The sequence below is a fragment of the Bombina bombina genome, chromosome 5 (genome assembly GCF_027579735.1).
Source record: "Bombina bombina isolate aBomBom1 chromosome 5, aBomBom1.pri, whole genome shotgun sequence".
Lineage (NCBI taxonomy): Eukaryota > Metazoa > Chordata > Amphibia > Anura > Bombinatoridae > Bombina > Bombina bombina.
This window is the reverse complement of record NC_069503.1, coordinates 244,820,489-244,841,245: the sequence shown is the minus strand read 5'-3', so window position 1 is coordinate 244,841,245 and position 20,757 is coordinate 244,820,489. Positions and strand designations below refer to the sequence as shown.

The 20,757-nt window shown below is 36.5% G+C and overlaps 1 protein-coding gene across 1 annotated transcript in view; it reads left to right on the top strand.

Annotated features, from left to right (window-relative positions):
* MYO3A (myosin IIIA) overlaps window positions 1-20,757 on the top strand; it is a 499,205-nt gene that overhangs the window by 417,092 nt on the left and 61,356 nt on the right. Inside the window, 2 exon segments of the mRNA XM_053715695.1 lie at window positions 7,676-8,024; window positions 15,692-15,832. Coding sequence (XP_053571670.1) covers window positions 7,676-8,024; window positions 15,692-15,832 — 490 coding nt within the window.

Here is a 20,757-nt window from a genome sequence, read left to right as displayed (position 1 = left end):
TACATATGGAAAGATGTATATGCATGTATGTGTATATATATATATATATATATAGTATAAATAAATAAATATATATATATATATAGTATAAATATATATATATATATATATATATATATATATATATATATATTGGAAACAAAGAAAACTGGGGTTTATTAAGTGCTAGGTAACAACCTAGATGGAATCACTATTGACTAGTGCTCTATGGACTGTAATCCAATTGTATTAATGGAAAAGTTCAATATAATATAAAAATAAAACATGGTAAAGAAGGTAATAAACTGTCCAATTGAAATGTTAGGTTATAAAGAGTTCATACGACATCTATACAAGTGATAAGGATGTAGAATGTCTCCCGTAACACCCCTTATTGTATTATACTCACAGCCAGGATAATACCTCAATCAAATGAGGTAAGGATAATGCAGTGTGTTATCTTAAAATCTCTGTGGGTGGTAAAGTTTCTTCATGCGAGATGGAATTCCTCCACTGTGTTCTCATTCACGGCCTCACATTCATGGCCTCACAGATCCTCAGTTTGCTGTGCTCTTATTTCCTCTCCCACCGCAGATGGGGATAATTGTATAAACGGAGGCAAAAGAGGAATGGCACATATTATGGGGCCCATTTATCAAGCTCCGAACAACCAGCAGGGAGGTGTCAATCAACCCGATCGTACTTGATCGGGTTGAATTGTTGCGATTCCTGTCCGCCTGCTCAGAGCAGTCGGACAGGGTTATGGAACAGCGATCTTTGTGACCGCTGCTTCATAACTGCTGTTTCTGGTGAGTCTGAAGACTCACCAGAAACACGGGCCATCGAGCTCCTTTTGGTGTTTGATAAATAGGCCCCTTTAAATCTTCCAAATGCCAAGATTAAAAAATGTTGGTGATAATAACAGTATAATACACATACTAATTCTAACATTTATTCACATTTCTTATTATATGATTTTAGTGTATATTAAAACAAACCATGAATATGCTATGCTAAAAAGAAACCATGATCTGTAATAAAAAAAAAATCATAAATTATGTTATATTAAGAAAGCTGCCAGATCAATGTCTTTATTAAGCCCATTCGTAATGAGGGTCCCCATTCTATGAATCCAGTAGGACTCCCTACGTTCCCCTTAGACATGTGGGATCTTGATTATGTACATTTTTATAATGAATTGATAAATTATAAGACTTGAGTCCTTGTTTGATATTAGTATTAGTAATATGTTCTAGTAATCTGGTTTTATATGGGCGAGTCATTTGTCCTATATACTGGTAATCACAGCTACATTGCACTAAATAGACCCCAAAATCAGTTCTGCAATTACATAAAGTATTGACATCACAGGTAAAACCATTACTGGTAGATATTATTTGTTTTGTTGGTTTCTTGTCATAGTGGTGTTCACAAGCCACACAAATGGCTCTGTTACATTTATAGAAACCAATACTTTGTTGGGTTAACCTATCTTTTCCTTTTCTCACTGCTTTGAGTTGGCTAGGGGCCATTAGATTTTTAAGGTTCTTATTCTTATGAAAAATGACCTGAGGACCATTATCCAATAGATCCTTTAATAATAGATCTTTTCCTAGAACATGCCAGTGTTTCTTGATAATGGCTTTAATATCTCTAGCCCCTTCATTATAGGTGGTGACAAAATTGTCCCCATCATATTTACTGTTGTTCTTTTTCGCTCTTTTAGTTAACAAGAGTTCTGTTTTATTACAATTTTTGGCCTTAATATATGCTTCTTTGATATTTTTCTCTTGGTACCCTTTCTCCAAAAAGCGATTAGTCAAAAGAGCAGACTCTCTTTCATAATCCTCAACTTTTCTACAGTTCCTGCGAATCCGCTGGGACTGTCCGAACGGTTATCCCGCACTTCTGGGGGTATTATTTATTGCAGCTGGTACCTCCCATATCTCTATGTGGATCTGTATACATATATTTTGATCCATTTGTTTTTTGGTCCTACTTACACATTGTTTATAATTGTATATGTGTATATATATATATTTGAACTTTTTATGTTATACACCCATTTATCTATTCCACATATTATTGAGGTTTTGCGCCCTCCCTTTAATAAGCTTACATTTACACTAGTTGTAGGTGTATTCTACTTTGTTTAGATTTTACTCTTTTCCATTTTGTAAGGAGAGGCAGCAAACCTTTTATAACACTCAATTATGTCAAAACTGGAATATGGGGCATATTTTGACCCTAGTAAGAAAATAAAAAAACTATCCATTAGTGAGGAGGAAGGGAAAACTTTATTGGAGAACCTAAGTTTAAGAGACCCTAAAAAATTATTTGGAAAATTAGAGAAATTAAGAAGAAAACAACTAGTTAACTGGCATGATAGTACTAGTCTTAAAATATATGTTAAATACAAAATAACCCCTAAACTTGGATTGAGATTAGAAAAGGAGTCTATAATTGATAATTCAGAAATTGAATTTCTTTCTGAATGGGAGACAGCTCTTGAAACAAGCTCATATACTTTCATTGATATTCTGATAAGATATTGCCAAAAAAGGTCAAAGATTATACAGACCAAATCAAGGACATCAGAGAGAAATTAAATAACTTCAAAGGTTGTGTTTACTATAGTGAGTTAGATAATGAAAATAAGGCAAAGGTTGAAAGATTTGAGAAACAAGTAGAGTACAACAAACTCAATACATTTTTAAAAGATTTACAGGAACACAATCACAATACAATAGAAAATAACAACCAAGAAAATCTAATTAATATGGAAGGAGGAGAATGGGAAGAGATTCTTGACACCCTGATAGAAGGTGCACACTGCTCAGATTGGGCTACAATCAATTCATCAGATTAAGCAACTAACAAAGGCCTAGATTTGGAGTTTTGTCGGTAACGACCCGCGTAGCTAACGCCGGCTTTTTTCTGGCCGCACCATAAAAATAACTCTGGTATTGAGAGTCCACATAAAGGCTGCGCTAAGCTCCAAAAAAGGAGCGTAGAGCATTTTTAACGCAGCTTCAACTCTCGATACCAGAGTTGCTTACGCAAGCGGCCAGCCTCAAAAACGTGCTCGTGCATGATTCTCCCATAGAAAACAATGGGGCTGTTTGAGCTGAAAAAAAAAACCTAACACCTGCAAAAAAGCCGCGTTCAGCTCCTAACGCAGCCCCATTGTTTGCTATGGGGAAACACTTCCTACGTCTGCACGTAACACCCTAACATGTACCCCGAGTCTAAACACCCCTAACCTTATACTTATTAACCCCTAATCTGCCGCCCCCGCTATCGCTGACCCCTGCATATTATTATTAACCCCTAATCTGCCGCTCCGTAAACCGTCGCTACTTACATTATCCCTATGTACCCCTAATCTGCTGCCCTAACATCGCCGACCCCTATATTATATTTATTAACCCCTAATCTGCCCCCCACAACGTCGCCTCCATCTGCCTACACTTATTATCCCCTAATCTGCCGAGCGGACCTGAGCGCTACTATAATAAAGTTATTAACCCCTAATCCGCCTCACTAACCCTATAATAAATAGTATTAACCCCTAATCTGCCCTCCCTAACATCGCCGACACCTAACTTCAATTATTAACCCCTAATCTGCCGACCGGAGCTCACCGCTATTCTAATAAATGTATTAACCCCTAAAGCTAAGTCTAACCCTAACACTAACACCCCCCTAAGTTAAATATAATTTACATCTAACGAAATTAATTAACTCTTATTAAATAAATTATTCCTATTTAAAGCTAAATACTTACCTGTAAAATAAATCCTAATATAGCTACAATATAAATTATAATTACATTGTAGCTATTTTAGGATTAATATTTATTTTACAGGCAACTTTGTAATTATTTTAACCAGGTACAATAGCTATTAAATAGTTAAGAACTATTTAATAGTTACCTAGTTAAAATAATTACAAAATTACCTGTCAAATAAATCCTAACCTAAGTTACAATTAAACCTAACACTACACTATCAATACATTAATTAAATACAATACCTACAAATAACTACAATGAAATAAACTAACTAAAGTACAAAAAATAAAAAAGAACTGTTACAAAAAATAAAAAAATATCTAAAAACATAAGACAAATATTACAACAATTTTAAACTAATTACACCTACTCTAAGCCCCCTAATAAAACAACAAAGCCCCCCAAAATAAAAAATGCCCTACCCTATTCTAAATTACTAAAGTTAAAAGCTCTTTTACCTTACCAGCCCTGAACAGGGCCCTTTGCAGAGCATGCCCCAAGAAGTTCAGCTCTTTTGCCTGTAAAAAAAACTTACAATACCCCCCCCAACATTACAACCCACCACCCACATACCCCTAATCTAACCCAAACCCCCCTTAAATAAACCTAACACTAAGCCCCTGAAGATCTTCCTACCTTGTCTTCACCATACCAGGTTCACCGATCGGTCCTGAAGAGCTCCTCCGATGTCCTGATCCAAGCCCAAGCGGGGGGCTGAAGATGTCCATGATCCGGTAGAAGTCTTCATCCAAGCGGGGCAGAAGAGGTCTTCCATACGATTGAAGTCTTCATCCAGGCGGCATCTTCTATCGACATCCATCTGGAACGGAGCGGCAGCATCCTGAAGACCTCCGACGCGGAACATCCATCCTGGCCGACGACTGAACGACGAATGACGGTTCCTTTAAATGACGTCATCCAAGATGGCGTCCCTCAAATTCCGATTGGCTGATAGGATTCTATCAGCCAATCTGAATTAAGGTAGGAATATTCTGATTGGCTGATGGAATCAGCCAATCAGAATCAAGTTCAATCCGATTGGCTGATCCAATCAGCCAATCAGATTGAGCTCACATTCTATTGGCTGTTCCGATCAGCCAATAGAATGTGAGCTAAATCTGATTGGCTGATTCCATCAGCCAATCAGAATATTCCTACCTTAATTCAGATTGGCTGATAGAATCCTATCAGCCAATCGGAATCCGAGGGACGCCATCTTGGATGACGTCATTTAAAGGAACCGTCATTCGTCGTTCAGTCGTCGGCCAGGATGGATGTTCCGCGTCGGAGGTCTTCAGGAGGCTGCCGCTCCATTCCAGATGGATGTCGATAGAAGATGCCGCCTGGATGAAGACTTCAATCGGATGGAAGACCTCTTCTGCCCCGCTTGGATGAAGACTTCTACCGGATCATGGACATCTTCAGCCCCCCTCTTGGGCTTGGATCAGGACATCGGAGGAGCTCTTCAGGACCGATCGGTGAACCTGGTATGGTGAAGACAAGGTAGGAAGATCTTCAGGGGCTTAGTGTTAGGTTTATCTAAGAGTGGTTTGGGTTAAATTAGGGGTATGTGGGTGATGGGTTGTAATGTTGGGGGGGGGGGTATTGTATGGTTTTTTTTTACAGGCAAAAGAGCTGAACTTCTTGGGGCATGCCCCGCAAAGGGCCCTGTTCAGGGCTGGTAAGGTAAAAGAGCTTTTAACTTTAGTAATTTAGAATAGGGTAGGACATTTTTTATTTTGGGGGGCTTTGTTGTTTTATTAGGGGGCTTAGAGTAGGTGTAATTAGTTTTAAAATTGTTGTAATATTTTTCTTATGTTTGTAGATATTTTTTTATTTTTTGTAACTTAGTTCTTTTTTATTTTTTGTACTTTAGTTAGTTTATTTCATTGTAGTTATTTGTAGGTATTGTATTTAATTAATGTATTGATAGTGTAGTGTTAGGTTTAATTGTAGGTAATTGTAGGTATTTTATTTAATTAATTTAATGATAGTATAGTGTTAGGTTTAATTGTAACTTAGGTTAGGATTTATTTGACAGGTAATTTTGTAATTATTTTAACTAGGTAACTATTAAATAGTTCTTAACTATTTAATAGCTATTGTACCTGGTTAAAATAATTACAAAGTTGCCTGTAAAATAAATATTAATCCTAAAATAGCTACAATGTAATTATAATTTATATTGTAGCTATATTAGGATTTATTTTACAGGTAAGTATTTAGCTTTAAATAGGAATAATTTATTTAATAAGAGTTAATTAATTTCGTTAGATGTAAATTATATTTAATTTAGGGGGGTGTTAGTGTTAGGGTTAGACTTAGCTTTAGGGGTTAATACATTTATTAGAATAGCGGTGTGCTCTGGTCGGCAGATTAGGGGTTAATAATTGAAGTTAGGTGTCGGCGATGTTAGGGAGGGCAGATTAGGGGTTAATACTATTTATTATAGGGTTAGTGAGGCGGATTAGGGGTTAATAACTTTATTATAGTAGCGCTCAGGTCCGCTCGGCAGATTAGGGGTTAATAAGTGTAGGCAGGTGGAGGCGATGTTGTGGGGGGCAGATTAGGGGTTAATAAATATAATATAGGGGTCGGCGGTGTTAGGGGCAGCAGATTAGGGGTACATAAGGATAACGTAGGTGGCGGCGCTTTGCGGTCGGCAGATTAGGGGTTAATAAGTGTAGGTAGCTGGCGGCGATGTTGTGGGGGGCAGGTTAGGGGTTACTAAATATAATATAGGGGTCGGCGGTGTTAGGGGCAGCAGATTAGGGGTACATAAGGATAACATAGGTGGCGGTCGGCAGATTAGGGGTTAAAAAAATTTAATTGAGTGGCGGCGATGTGGGGGGACCTCGGTTTAGGGGTACATAGGTAGTTTATGGGTGTTAGTGTACTTTAGAGCACAGTAGTTAAGAGCTTTATGAACCGGCGTTAGCCCAGAAAGCTCTTAACTACTGACTTTTTTCCTGCGGCTGGAGTTTTGTCGTTAGATGTCTAACCCTCACTTCAGACACGACTCTAAATACCGGAGTTAGAAAGATCCCATTGAAAAGATAGGATACGCAATTGACGTAAGGGGATCTGCGGTATGGAAAAGTCGCGGCTGAAAAGTGAGCGTTAGACCCTATTTTGAGTGACTACAAATACCGGAGGTAGCCTAAAACCAGCGTTAGGAGCCTCTAACGCTGGTTTTCACGGCTAACGCCAAACTCCAAATCTAGGCCAAAAGCTTTAGTGCATTATATACTAATAAAAATAAAAAAATGGGGAATCATATATACAATAGTAGCAATATTAAAAACACATACAAAAATATAAAAAATCCCAAAATTTAGAAGTTTACGATCACTAACCATTATGGAAGAAACGATAACCAACCAGAAAATTCATATAAAACACAAGATAGATATAGAAAGGATTCGAATAGATATTATGATGAAAAGGAACAGAAAAAAACACATTTTATATGGCAAAAGGTGAAACCCAACCTTAAACATAGCCATTTATTTGAGAATACCCAAAATACCAGTCACAATATCAATTATAGGAACAATGTTATTTTTAGAGTCAAGCCCATCCCGAAACAGCCACAAACCTACCTACTACCAAGAAGTTGAACCACAAAAATGGTTAGGAACGCCAGAGGGGAGAGGGAAGGGGCTAAAAAGAAGACTAGGAAGGGATATAGAGGAGGACTTAGATCTAATAAGAAAAAAGCGAAGACCAGTGGGAACAGTCAGGATGGAGAATTGATGACAATTTTCAATCTATCAAAAAGAACCCTCAGTAAACACGAGGAGGACTTAAGAGGGGAATGTCATTTGCCCCCACTAGAGGTCCAAATTTATTCACATTATTTGTGGATTGGAATAAATATATCTACAAATTAACCCTACACAGACATTTAAAAAAGAATGAAGAAACTCTAATGGAGTATAAAGACAGCAGTAGTAATATAGGGATGGATGATATTCAAGACATTGAAACTTTAAAAGTTTTGGAAGATTTGATTGTAGATAATATGGATCCCAGAAATGTAAGGACCATTTTATCCTATGATCAACATACCTCCTACAAACCAAATTTGGTTTTCTACCCAGTACAGTCCAAAGGACACTCAATCCCTGTGTTCAGCAATCTGGTTCAGGAAGATTTCAATAAGATGTGTCAGTCCTATAAAATTAAGAAAGATAATTTATCTAAGAAGGAGAAAAAACTATTGGAAGAAATGAAAAACGATAGGGAGATAGTAATAAGAGAGGCGGACAAGGGGGAAGGGATTGTTGTGCATGATAGGAAGGATTATGTCGCTGAGGCCTATAGATTACTGGGATATATAGAAGTATACAAAAAACTTACAAAGAATCCCACAGTAGAGTATCTATATACATATAGAAGCCTTTTGGATTATGCCAAAGATTCACATATACTTAATACTAATGAGCTAAACTATCTAAACATCCTAGATTCTACGATAGCTATCCTGTATCCCCTACCTAAAGTACATAAAGATCCCTTGAACCCTCAAGGGAGACCCATTGTATCAGGTATAGATTCACTGACAATGAAATTATCAGAGTTTGTGGACCCTTACCTACAGCCGATCGTTCCCACTTTAGATCCGTATATAAGAGATACGATGGATATTATGAATAAATTATCCAATTTGAAGTGGGAAGATGGTTTTCAGTGGGTATTTCACATAAAAAGGGTCTTGCTATAGATTATTGGATTAAGGAGCGAACCACATTACCTATAGATAAACAAAAATTCCTCCTTTCATAGGTACATATTGGAGCAAAACTTTTTCCTTTCTGAAGATAAATTTTTTCTTCAAATTAGTGGGACAGCGATAGGCACACGTTTTGCCCCGAGTTATGCCAACATGTACATGGGGTACTGGATGGAACTGAAGATTTGGAATAACAACCCTTTCAAAGATTGTATTGTTTTTTGGGGAAGATTTATTGACGACATTGTACTAATCTGGAGAGGAAATCAATAGAACCCAAGGGCTTTATTGAATATGCAAATAATAATGATAAAAATGTATCTTTTACTCACAAAAACAGTTATGATGAAATAGATTTTTTGGACCTCGTCCTTATGCATGAACAGGACAAAATTACTACCAAATTGTATAAAAAAGGGACAGATAGGAATGGCTTTCTTCATTAAAGAGTAGCCATTATCCTAACTGGATAAAAAAATATACCGTTCGGACAGTTCCAGCGGATTCGCAGGAACTGTAGCAAAGTTGAGGATTATGAAAGAGAGTCTGCTCTTTTGACTAATCGTTTTTTATATGAAAGTTTTTTTATTGACTTTTGAATGTTATTACATACAGCATCTTAAATAACAGTTAGAAACATAAAACAAAAAATACAAATACAATAACATTGACAGCCTTCAAGTGATTGAATATGTGAGTTTTCCACACAAGACAAGAGTAATTTTGGGTTTATCGACCTTTCAGTAACATTCCAAAATATAATGGTGTGTTAATTCCGCTTTCCATCTAGCCTGACTCAATCTCAATCATGATCAAATCCCTATTTCCTCCCCCCTCATCTCTACCCGTTCATCTTGCTCCTGAAGACTCAATTATCTCACTCATTGAGGCACTCTAACCGGATTGTTTCCTACTGATCTTTTTGGTTTGCTAGGATTCTAGCTCTATTTTCTTTTTCAGTATACATAATATATGGTTCCCACTGTTGTATAAACTTATCCCTGGTATTAAGAAGCTCTGCCGAGGCGCTACTCATTGTAAAGTGATAATCTATTCTCCTTTTAATATAGTCAAATGAGGGTAGATCCCACCCTTCCAAAATCTAGCTATGCTTACTCTCACAAACCGTGCAGATCAAGGCTATTAGCTTGTGATGTCTTTTCACTTTATTATCTGGAGGAAAATGAAGCAAAGCCTATTCAGGGGTAAGTGTGACATTAGTTTCTAGAATTAGGCTTAGATACCTTGAAGTCTGATTCCAAATCTCTGTAACCTTTCCACAATGCCACATGTGTAAGTATGTCCCTTCCTCCCCACAACCCCTGTAGTACAAGTGGGGCCTGCTGTCCTGGTGTATTGGCAAATCTGGTGGGATATATGTACCATTTATAGAGTACTTTAATATAGTTTTCCTTCAACATGGCATTTGGAGAAAATGATAGACCTCTATTAATGTTTGATACCCAATTATCTATTGTCCATGTCCTGCCCAAATTCTGTTCCCATTTAGTCATTATTACACTCTTGTCCCTATTTGAGCCACCATTAATAGCCGGATAGAGCAATGCTATCAGTCCCCTCCTAACCTCCTTCGATAAACATAGTGATTCTAATATAGTATTGTTTGGAGGCTTATCTAATCCCTTATCTCTCGAACTCTGGATTTAAGTTGTAAGTAGTGGAACCCACTCATTTTGCCCCGGGTGTGCCTAGCTCTGCATATTGAAGAAGATAGTAGGTCGCTATTAAACATAAACATCTGCTATTCGGTAGCAGGCCTTTATTCTCATTTCCTTTGAGTATGTATGTCAACTAAAGATTCAAGAGGGGAGAGCGGGGTCAGTCTGGACCTCTCGTTGAGTAAATGATACTTCCTAGTTGCTGTGTCCCAAATAAAAGCAGTGTGTGTGATCGCAATGAACTGTTTGATGTGACCCGGGTCTGTTTTGTTGTGCTTGCCCAAAAGAATATTATCCAATCTTCTTACATTAAGCAGTGCTTTTTCTAGTTGGACCCATTGTGGTGTAAGTCCTAATTTAAAACCATTGTGTGGTCTGGGCCAATCTAGCTGCATAATAATATGATATTAGGTTAGGTAATCCGATGCCTCCCTCTCCCCTATGTCTCATCATATTGTGTTTGTTTATTCTAGCCCTTTTCCCTCCCCAAATTAATTTTAAAATTGCCTTCTGCATTACATATAATTCTGACAACGGTATTGAAATTGGGAGTGTTCTGAATAGGTATAGGAGTTTGGGCAATATTGTCATTTTGACAGATATTACTCTTCCATACAGGGAGATGTTAAATTTAGTCCATTTCACTAATAGCTCTCTAATGTGTGTGAACATGGGGACACAATTTTCCCTATAAAGTAAGTGCACATCTTTTGTGAGGTTGATTCCTAGATATTTGAGAGATGATTTGGCCCATTTAAATGTAAAGTTAATTTCTAATAATTTCTTTGTTGGCTTTGGGAGATATGTGCTAAGGGCCTCACACTTGTCTTCATTAATTTTATATCCAGACAACTGTCCAAATTTATTTATTATGGAATATACCATCGGGAGCGAAAGTAAAGGTTTTGTGACTGCAAGGATGACGTCATCAGCAAATAATGAAATTTTATATTCCTTATCCCCCACCCGTATACCTGCAATATTTGGATTATCCCTTATCCTAACCGCCAATGGCTCAATACATAGAGCAAAAAGTAGGGGTGACAGGGGGCAACCTTGTCTTGTGCCATTACGGATTTTTATTCTGTCTGATTGATACCCTGAGAGTCTTATGTATGCATCTGGGCTTGAATATATCTTTTTTAAGGCAGTAGTGAAGGGGCCTTTAAATCCCATTTTGCTAAGCACTGCAAACATGTATTCCCAGTTAACTCTATCAAATGCCTTCTCTGCGTCCAATGCTATAAACAGAGAAGGCATCTTCCCAACTGTCGCATAATTAATCAGGTCAATCACTTTCCTAGTGTTATCTGGTGCCTCTCTTTGCGAGATGAAACCCACTTGGTCATTGTCTATCAAATTTCTAACGGGTAGGGTCAATCGGTTAGCCAAAATGTTTGTGAATAATTTTAGGTCCTGGTTGATTAAGGAAATTGGCTGGTAATTTGGCAGTATTGTTTGCTCTTGCCAGGTTTTGGAATGACCGTCACCCTTGCAGTCAACAAATCTGGGGGAATATCTACTCCTTGCAAGATGTTATTAAACAGTATCCTCAATTGGGGAGCCAGTGATAACTGCAGGTCTTTATAAAATGAGCCTGGAAACCCATCAGGGCCTGGTGCTTTGTTTCTTTTAAGTTCTTTGATAGCCAGCATATCTCTTGTATTGTTATGGGGGAGTTCAAATTCTCTAGTTCTTCTTCTGTGATAGTTTTTAATTTGCTATCTTCTAGGAATCTAATCAATTCTTCTCTCTTGTTATTATTTGTATTACTACTAGGTAAATTATAAAGTTTGTTATAAAAGTTGGCAAACTCATTGGCTATTTGTTGGGGATCATTTGTGACTTGTCCCGAGGTAGTTTGTATTTGTGGGATTGTAGTCGCCCTTTTCGGGTCTTTTAGTTTATTTGCCAGCATCCTATCTGGTTTGTTTGCATAAATATAATATCTGGTGTCTACCGCTTTTATCGACTGGATCACTTCTCTATCTAATAGTTGGTTTATTTCTTCGTTTTTAATTTTAAGTAATTTTAAGACCTTTTTTGGGGGGCTTTTTTTATTTGTTCTCTGAGGTGCAGCAATTTCTACCCTCAAGCTATCTAGTTTGGCATTATAATTCTTCTTTATTTTGTTAGATTCGGCAATTAGCAGGCCTCTCACCGAGGCCTTAAGTGCACTCCATACAAAATTTGGATTGGACGTTGATCCTGCATTAATATCTACAAAATCTTTAATGTGCTGCTGTACTTTCTAAAGAACAATTGTATTCTGAAGTAGGCTAGGGTGGAGTGACCAGGATCTAACTCTATTGGGGTTGATCATTCCCTCTAGATCAATTATCATCATATTGTGATCAGACCATGAACAGTTATGAATAAACACTAGCTTTACCAGTGGCAATAGGACCTGACTGATTAGAATCAAGTCTATTCTTGAATGGGTACCATGCACTGTGGAGTAATAAGTGAAATCTTTAGCTCCCTTGTTAAGTGCCCTCCAACTGTCTATTAGATTGAAGTCTAGCAATAAGTCAGCTAGAAGCTGTTGGGCTGGTGTTGTTCTCCTTTTTTTATGGGGTGTTTGTGAAGTTCTATCTAGATTGTCATTTAACGTTAAATTAAAATCTCCTCCTATTATGATTTTACTTCTCTTCCATGACAGTAGTAGTCTGCCTATTTTAGTAATGAAGGAGCCCTGATTCTCATTGGGTGCATATACATTCATTAATACCACTGGGACGTTATGGATTGTCCCCTTGACTATTAGAAATCTCCCTCCCTTATCTTTAACTATCTCTTCCTCCTTAAAGTTCAGAGAGGTATGTATGAGGATGGAAACTCCGCATTTTTTCTTGTCAGTGAATGCATGATATTGCAATGGAAAGCTCTTATCCTAATATTTAGGTGTTACATCTGAGGTGAAGTGCGTTTCTTGGAGCATTATTATTTGGGCTTTCTGGGCCTTGTAATCTATAATAGCTTTTTTTCCTTTTTGTGTTGGAGTTAAGCCCCCTAACATTGTGTGAAAATTAATCTAATGAATATGACTTCTTACCGCGAGCACTGCTATATAGGTCCTCTTTATAAGTCCGCCTATCTATACCTCTTACCTTTATACCTGAACATCTTAGGAAAGCATCATTCTTAATACCTCGAATATTTACCCTTTATATTAATTGTCTGTGAACTTCTATTTTGATGACACTTGAGACTGCATATAAACATATATAAAAAACATAACATTAACATAAAACTTAGTGTGTTTGAACAACTGAATAACATTTGAAACATTTTTGTTTTAAATAAAAATAAACAATATAATCAACTCTGGAACTAACATATATTGATCTATGATCTCATCTTATCACATAAGACAGATTTTAGAGAACCAATCATATCCTTGGTATTAGCATCAGTGAATATCAAGTATTAGTATTAGGGGAAGGTTAGAATGGAATGAGTGGGAAAAAGCTGGGGGTAAAGAAGAATGAATAATTAGGGTAGAGGAGAGCAAGCAAACAATGAGATTACCCCCTTTCAACATTGTTCATCGTTCTGGGTAACAGTACCTTCATCTTAAATATTATTATTATCATTGTATGATCCATAGATCACACTTCGGTTTTCTTTTTCTCTTATCAAACCTCGAAGCTGTCTCTGTTGAGAGAATCACGGCACTGGGTATGCCTCTGTGCTATTGTTGCTTCCACCATCTTCTCTTGTGACATTAGATTTGGGTTTTTTAGGTCTCCCATTCCTATTTACCCGCAGTCCATTCTTTCTGTGGTAGTCTCCTAGTGGTTTGTGGGGGGTCCGGCGAAACATCTTCCTCTATTGGAATCTCAAGCTTGGCAAGCAGCAACCGTCCCTCTTCAACCATGGTGCATGAATAGGTGGAGTTCTTACATGTGAAGATTAATTTGAACGGAAAGTTCCATCTATATTCAATTTTTCTCTTATGAGGGCTGTCACTACTGGTTTCAATTCTCTTCGCCTTCTTAGTGTCATTGGTGATAGATCTGTAAATATCTGGATATTATGCCCTTCATATGTAATTGTGCGTGCTTGTCTTGCAGCTTGAAGTATTAGTTCTTTAACATGGAAATAATGTAGTTTGACTACTACATCTCTTGTCTTGGATTGAGAGGGTTTGGTTAAGGCTCTATGCACCCTGTCCATCAAAAGCATGGAGGGTTCTGTATCTGGGACAAGTTGATGAAAAATCTCAGTTACATCTGCTTGCAAATTTTTGTACTCTTCTGGAAGATTCCTTATTCTGAGATTGGAGCGCCTCAATCTATTTTCCAAATCTTCTACTTGATCCTCCAGCTTCTTGATGTATATAGAATGATCCATTAGAGTAGTTTTAATCTGAGGGATGTCTTCTGAGATATCTTCCAGCCTATTTTCAATCTCCGTTGTTCTTCCTCCAATCTCTTTGATGTCTTGCTTAAGGTCATAAAAGCTGTTTTTAGTTCCTCATGGAAGAAAGTTTTGATTTGAGACAGAAGCTCATTATTTGGTATATCTCCAGGTTTGTCCCACCTCGTCATCTGATGTTTTCTGCTTGAGTATGTTGTTTTGGAGGACTATTAGCTTTGTCTGCTGCTTTCAATTTAGCTGTGACTTAGTGAGGCACTCTTTCACAGATTAGTTTCTGCTCTTCATCTTGAAAAAAATTATTTACGTCTTCCCTTAATCAGTTCAGAGTGTATCTTCCCCTCTATGTCGCTAGGCTTCTTAGCGTGCAATTTAATTATTATGAATGAAGGGCAAAAGTATGGATTTATTCTCTGATATTACATTTATTTAAAGATCATGACTGGCTTTATTTGTTCCAGGTTGATATTTAATGCTTTAACATTGCTTTTGAACTTTATATATAATGGTGCAGAGCATTATTATTGTTTTTACATAGGAAATTGCAGTATCTCCATCTCCTGACTTTTAGGGCCCTGACAAGTTCTCTAATCATATCCCGAAAACACCACTGAAGTTGCACCTTCAGGTTAGAGAGTCTTGTAGTTGTTATCTGTGAAAACCCTTATAGAAGAGATACTGAACCAAACTTCCTATTCATTTCCCTTTACATTTGCATGTGCAATCTTCAGGTAAATGAAGAGTTTATTAGTTGCTTATGTTCTTGTTGTCATTGTTTTAGTTCATTATATTAGCTTTATAGCCCTTACAATGTCCAATACTCCCATAAAATGGAGTCTCAATATTAGGCCTTGTAGCCTCTAATGAAAATACAATAAAAGTAATTCCTTGATAGTCTGATTTTTGCTAGTGTAAGTGTCTGAAATATCTAGATGACAGTGATGTATATTACACACAGTGGTTTGCTGCTTGTTTGTTACTCACACTGTGAAGGTTCCTTCTTTTCTCCTCCTTTCAGTCTTTAATGTGTGATCTGCCTATATTTAATACCTGCTTAGATCCTGATGTGCAGTTATTTATCAGGGATGGTAGTTCTGCCTGCTTTAATCTTATTCTTTCATGAAGATTTCAGGCACATTTAATGAGCCAGAGATTTCCGAGGTAGGCCGAAGCCTGGATTTTCCTGAAAAATCCTCTGGAACTCCTTTCTGGGTAGATCGAAATTTGCCTCAAACTCAGCCAAATTTCAGCCAATGGTCCCTTGTAGTGAGTAAATACTGCTCCAAAGTTTTATTTTGGGAATAAGCTCCTAAATAGTGCTTTTTAGGGCTAATAAATGACAGGTTTTTAACTAGAGCTCTGTTAAATTGTGACTCTTGACTAATCGTTTTTTTTTGGTGGAAAGGGTACCAAGAGAAAAATCAAAGAAGCATAGATTAAGGCCAAAAATTGCAAATAGAACAGAACTCTTGTTAACCAAAAGAGCTAAAAAGAACAACAGTAAATATGATGGGGACAATTTCGTTACCACCTATAATGAAGAGGCTAGAGATATTAAAGCCATTATCAAGAAACACTGGCATGTTCTGTGACAAGATCTATTATTAAAGGACCTATCGGATAATGGTCCTCAGGTCATTTTAGTAAGAATAAGAACCTTAAAAATCCAACTCAAAGCAGTGAGAAAAGGAAAAGATTGGTTAACCCACCAAAGTATTGGTTTCTATAAATGTAACAGAGCTAATTGTGTGGTGTGTGAACACCACTATGGCAAGAATCCAACAAAACAAATAATATCTACCAGTAATGGTTTTACCTGTGATGTCAATACTTTATGTAATTGCAGAACTGATTTTGTGGTCTATGTAGCTGTGATTACCAGTATAAAGGACGAACGACTCGCCCATATAAAATCAGATTACTAGAACATATTACTAATATCAAAGAAGGACTAAAATCTCATAATTTATCCCTTCATTATAAAAATGTACATAATCAAGATCCCACATATCTAAGGGGAACAATACTTGAAACTGTAAGACAAAGAAAAAGAGGGAGAAGTAGGGGGTCCTACTGGATTCATAAAATGAAGACCCTTATTCCGAATGGGCTTAATAAAGACATTGATCTGTCAGCTTTCTTAATATAACATAATTTATGGTTGTTTATTGATTACAGATCATGGTTTATTTTTAGAATAGTATATTCATGGGTTGTTTTAATATACACTAAAATCATGTAATAAGAAATGTGAATACATGTTAGAATTAGTATGTGTATTATACTGTTATTATCACCCACATTTTTTTAATCTTGGCATTTGGAAGATTCAAAGAGTCAACTCAGCAATTGTTTTCACCACTGTTATTTATGTATATACATTTTTTATATATTTATTATATATACATGATTTTTAGCATGGAATTTCTATAAAGCCTCCTTTAATATTATAATTATTATGTAATTTTTAGCTCGCGTTTTTTAAAATCACTTTAACTTGGAAATATGTCATTTTCCAAGGTATTTAGTAGTGTTTTTTTATCTTATAGTCAAGTTTTGAAAGGATCCCCTTTTTTAATCAAATGGCGAGTTTTATGACATTTTTATTATTATTATTATTATTTTTAAGTGTCCTTTTAGGTTTCATTGGTTGATGAAATGTAACGGGCAACAACCAATGTACTTAGTTTCCTCCGTAGTCAAATGTTTTTGATAGTCCCGTTGCTATGGAGCGCCCGTCTCACGTCACTATTGTGACACACATTGGAGGGTGTGTGGTCTTTCAACCAATCGGGTGGCTGGAGTATCGGGAAGTTTTCAGATCCAACTCATACAGCTACAACTTACGGGTATCCAGTAAAGAGAGGCCAATCCACTTATGTGACGTCCTGTTGGGAGTGTATTAAATTATACAAATAAAAACCCAGTATTAGGGGGGAGTGTGATGGCGCCAATCTTCAAATAGACACCGTAGGGCCATATTTCAGCAATTAACCTCTGAGAAGAAGGTGCAGATTTTACTTAACCCTTGGAAATGCGTCAGGTGCCGGTGTAAGCAAGCAGTATACCGAGTCTATTTCCGGAATTGACTCTTTGATGCTATCTAAACGCCACAGAGAAATAACTGCAACTGGTTGGTGCAGCTCTCTGTATTACATATTTGAGACTTCAACACTGTTCTACTACCAACCTGACTGTTACCTCATTATCATTGAGGTCTAAAATTGTAAGTGTGCACTTATATTTTGTTTGTTAATTCAATTTTATATTAAATGGTATTACACTATATATGTGCCATTCCTCTTTTGCCTCTGTTTATACGATCATCCTCATCTGCAGTGGGAGAGGAAATAAGAGCATAGCAAACTGAGGATCTGTGAGGCCGTGAATGTGAGGCCGTAAATGAGAACACAGTGGAGGAATTCCATCTCGCATTAAGAAACATTACCACCCACAGAGATATTAAGATAACACAATGCATTATCCTTACCTCATTTGATTGAGCTATTATCCTGTGAGTATAATACAATAAGGGGTGTTACGGGAGACATTCTACATCCTCATCACTTGTATAGATGTCCTATGAACATTTTATAACCTAACATTTCAATTGGACAATTTATTACCTTCTTTACCATTTTTTATTTTTATATTGTATTGTACTTTTCCATTAATACAATTGGATTACAGTCCAAAGAGTACTAGTCAATAGTGATTCCATCTAGGTTGTTACCTAGTGCTTAATAAACACTAGTATTCATTGTTTACAATCTTCTGTTTTAAGGATAGCTTGGGAAAGGTTGTCATGCACTTCTGGGGATATTATTTATAGCAGCTGGGTATCTCCCATATCTCTATGTGAATCTGTATACATATATTTTGATCCATTTGTTTTTTGGTTCTACTTACACATTGTTTATAATTGTATACATGTATATATATATATATATATATATATATATAATATATATATATATATATATATATATATATATTATAAAAATATAAGAGAAAAAGACAGGATGAACCAAACCAGGCACTAGCTCATATAGGGGCAAAACAATATAAAGATAAACCAGCATACAAGCAAATCACAGGAAGCTCAGAAATTCAAGCAGATTATATGTTTATTAAAGATGGATTATATATCCCAACAGCACACACAATATGTATTCACAAAATAATCTAGTGAGCAATCCTACTGAAGGAGTATATTGAGAGCAAGTAATACAAAAGGTATGGAGATAAATGTATCCAGGTGCACCATAAGTAATTAGGCAAAGCTTGGTAGGATATCCATAGAACGGCTTTGCACAGTCAGTTGGTTAGTTTGCATACAGCATTTGCAAAAAGAAACATTTGGTGCAAAGCAGTCCAGGTTAAGACCTGTAGCAATAAAAGCGTAATGCAATAAAGGTACAAGAGGCGGTTGCACAGTCAGTAGGTTAATTTACATACAGCATTATGCAGAAAAAACTTAGTGCAGAACAGTCCAGGTTAAGACCTGTAGTACCAAAGCGTAGTGCAGCAAAGTACAAGCAGATAGATAAAGCCAGCCAAATTAAAATCAGCATATCAATCCTCCTAGAGTGATGACAGGTATAGGGGGAGGAGTGATTCCGGAGTTTGTCACTCCCTTAGCTAACTGGACTCAGAGTAATTCATAGAGAATCTCGGGTCTTCCAAGGAGTCGCACCTTCATTCATCATCACCTCACCGGATTGATGCGGTTACCATTACCGTTACATGGAAGTCATCCAGGCTTGACTGTTAGGTGGGATGACCCACATCTAAAAGAGTTGTTCAGCGATACTACTGCTTGTCTGTATACACGTCCTAGGGTTTCACAAAGAAAAGTTTATTCCCAAGAACTCCTCAAAATCTCCTCCACAAGTTGCACGCCACCTTCAAACAGAAAAGGGGAGCATGTCTGTATAGCACTACGTGAATTTTACCCTTGCAATTCAAGCAGAGTTTATACCCTCACATAATGGAGTAGGCGAAATAGACCAATCCGATTGCTTTATTACCTTTTGGCTCACATTTCAGTATCTTTCTTATGCTTATATTATATACAGCAATTGTGTGTGTAATTATATACAATACTACCACTGGTTACTGTTATAGTATTTAGAAGAGAGTGGGAATATCACCAAATAAATTAATTTTACAAATAAAGACATATGTTCAATATATATATATATATATATATATATAATATTTATATATATATATTAATATTTACACCTAGAACAAGAAACAAGAAAGAAAAAGAAGATGTGTATATATAAATATATATACAATTGGAGGTTGGTTATTTATGTTGGAATGGGATTTAGCCAAATCTATATAGGAATAAGTAAAGCACATGTTATTATTACATTGGTATATATAATAAAGAGACTACATTATATATATATATAATACATTTTAGTAAATGTTAATTTCAAGGTAGCTAGATATATATATACAGAGGAGGTTATTAGACAAAATGCATGAGTTAAGTTAAAAATGGGTGGCATAGTTAATTTCCTCATTTAATCCTGCTGGCTGTAGTGAGTTCAAATTATATATCCATTTTACACTCAGCCTTTAATAACAGTTTAACAATATCACCTCCTCTGGACCTCAGATCGATAAGCTCTAAGCCCATCCATTTTAGATCCTTATCCCCACTGTTATGACATTCCATAAAGTGTCTGGGCTATTCCTCTTTCTTTGACTATATCCCTCCTATGTTCCTTAATCCTTTCATTCCCTGTAGGTTTTCACAATATAGAACTTGGGGCCACATACATACAATATACCACTCTACTACTTTTACAGTTAATGTGTCTTTCATTTTAAATTGGTTAATTTAATTCCTTTCTTCATGAATTTGCAAATTACGCATTTGCCACATTTAAAAGAAACCATTCTCTTTCTTTCTCTTAGCCAACCAATTAGTATTGGAATGACTATTAAACTAGTTTATCACTCAGTGATGGTGGCTTTTCTCACAGTTAAGGATGGAAATTTGCCCACTATATCTGTTAAATCAGAATCAATTGTGAGTAACTCCGAATGTCTTCTAAGGATGGCCCTAATATCATTCCATCTGTCATTATATGTGGAAATTAAAGGATGAAATTCTAGTTGAAACAAGAAAACTGCTGGAAGAAACTAACGGCAAGATTACAAGTGTTGCGGTA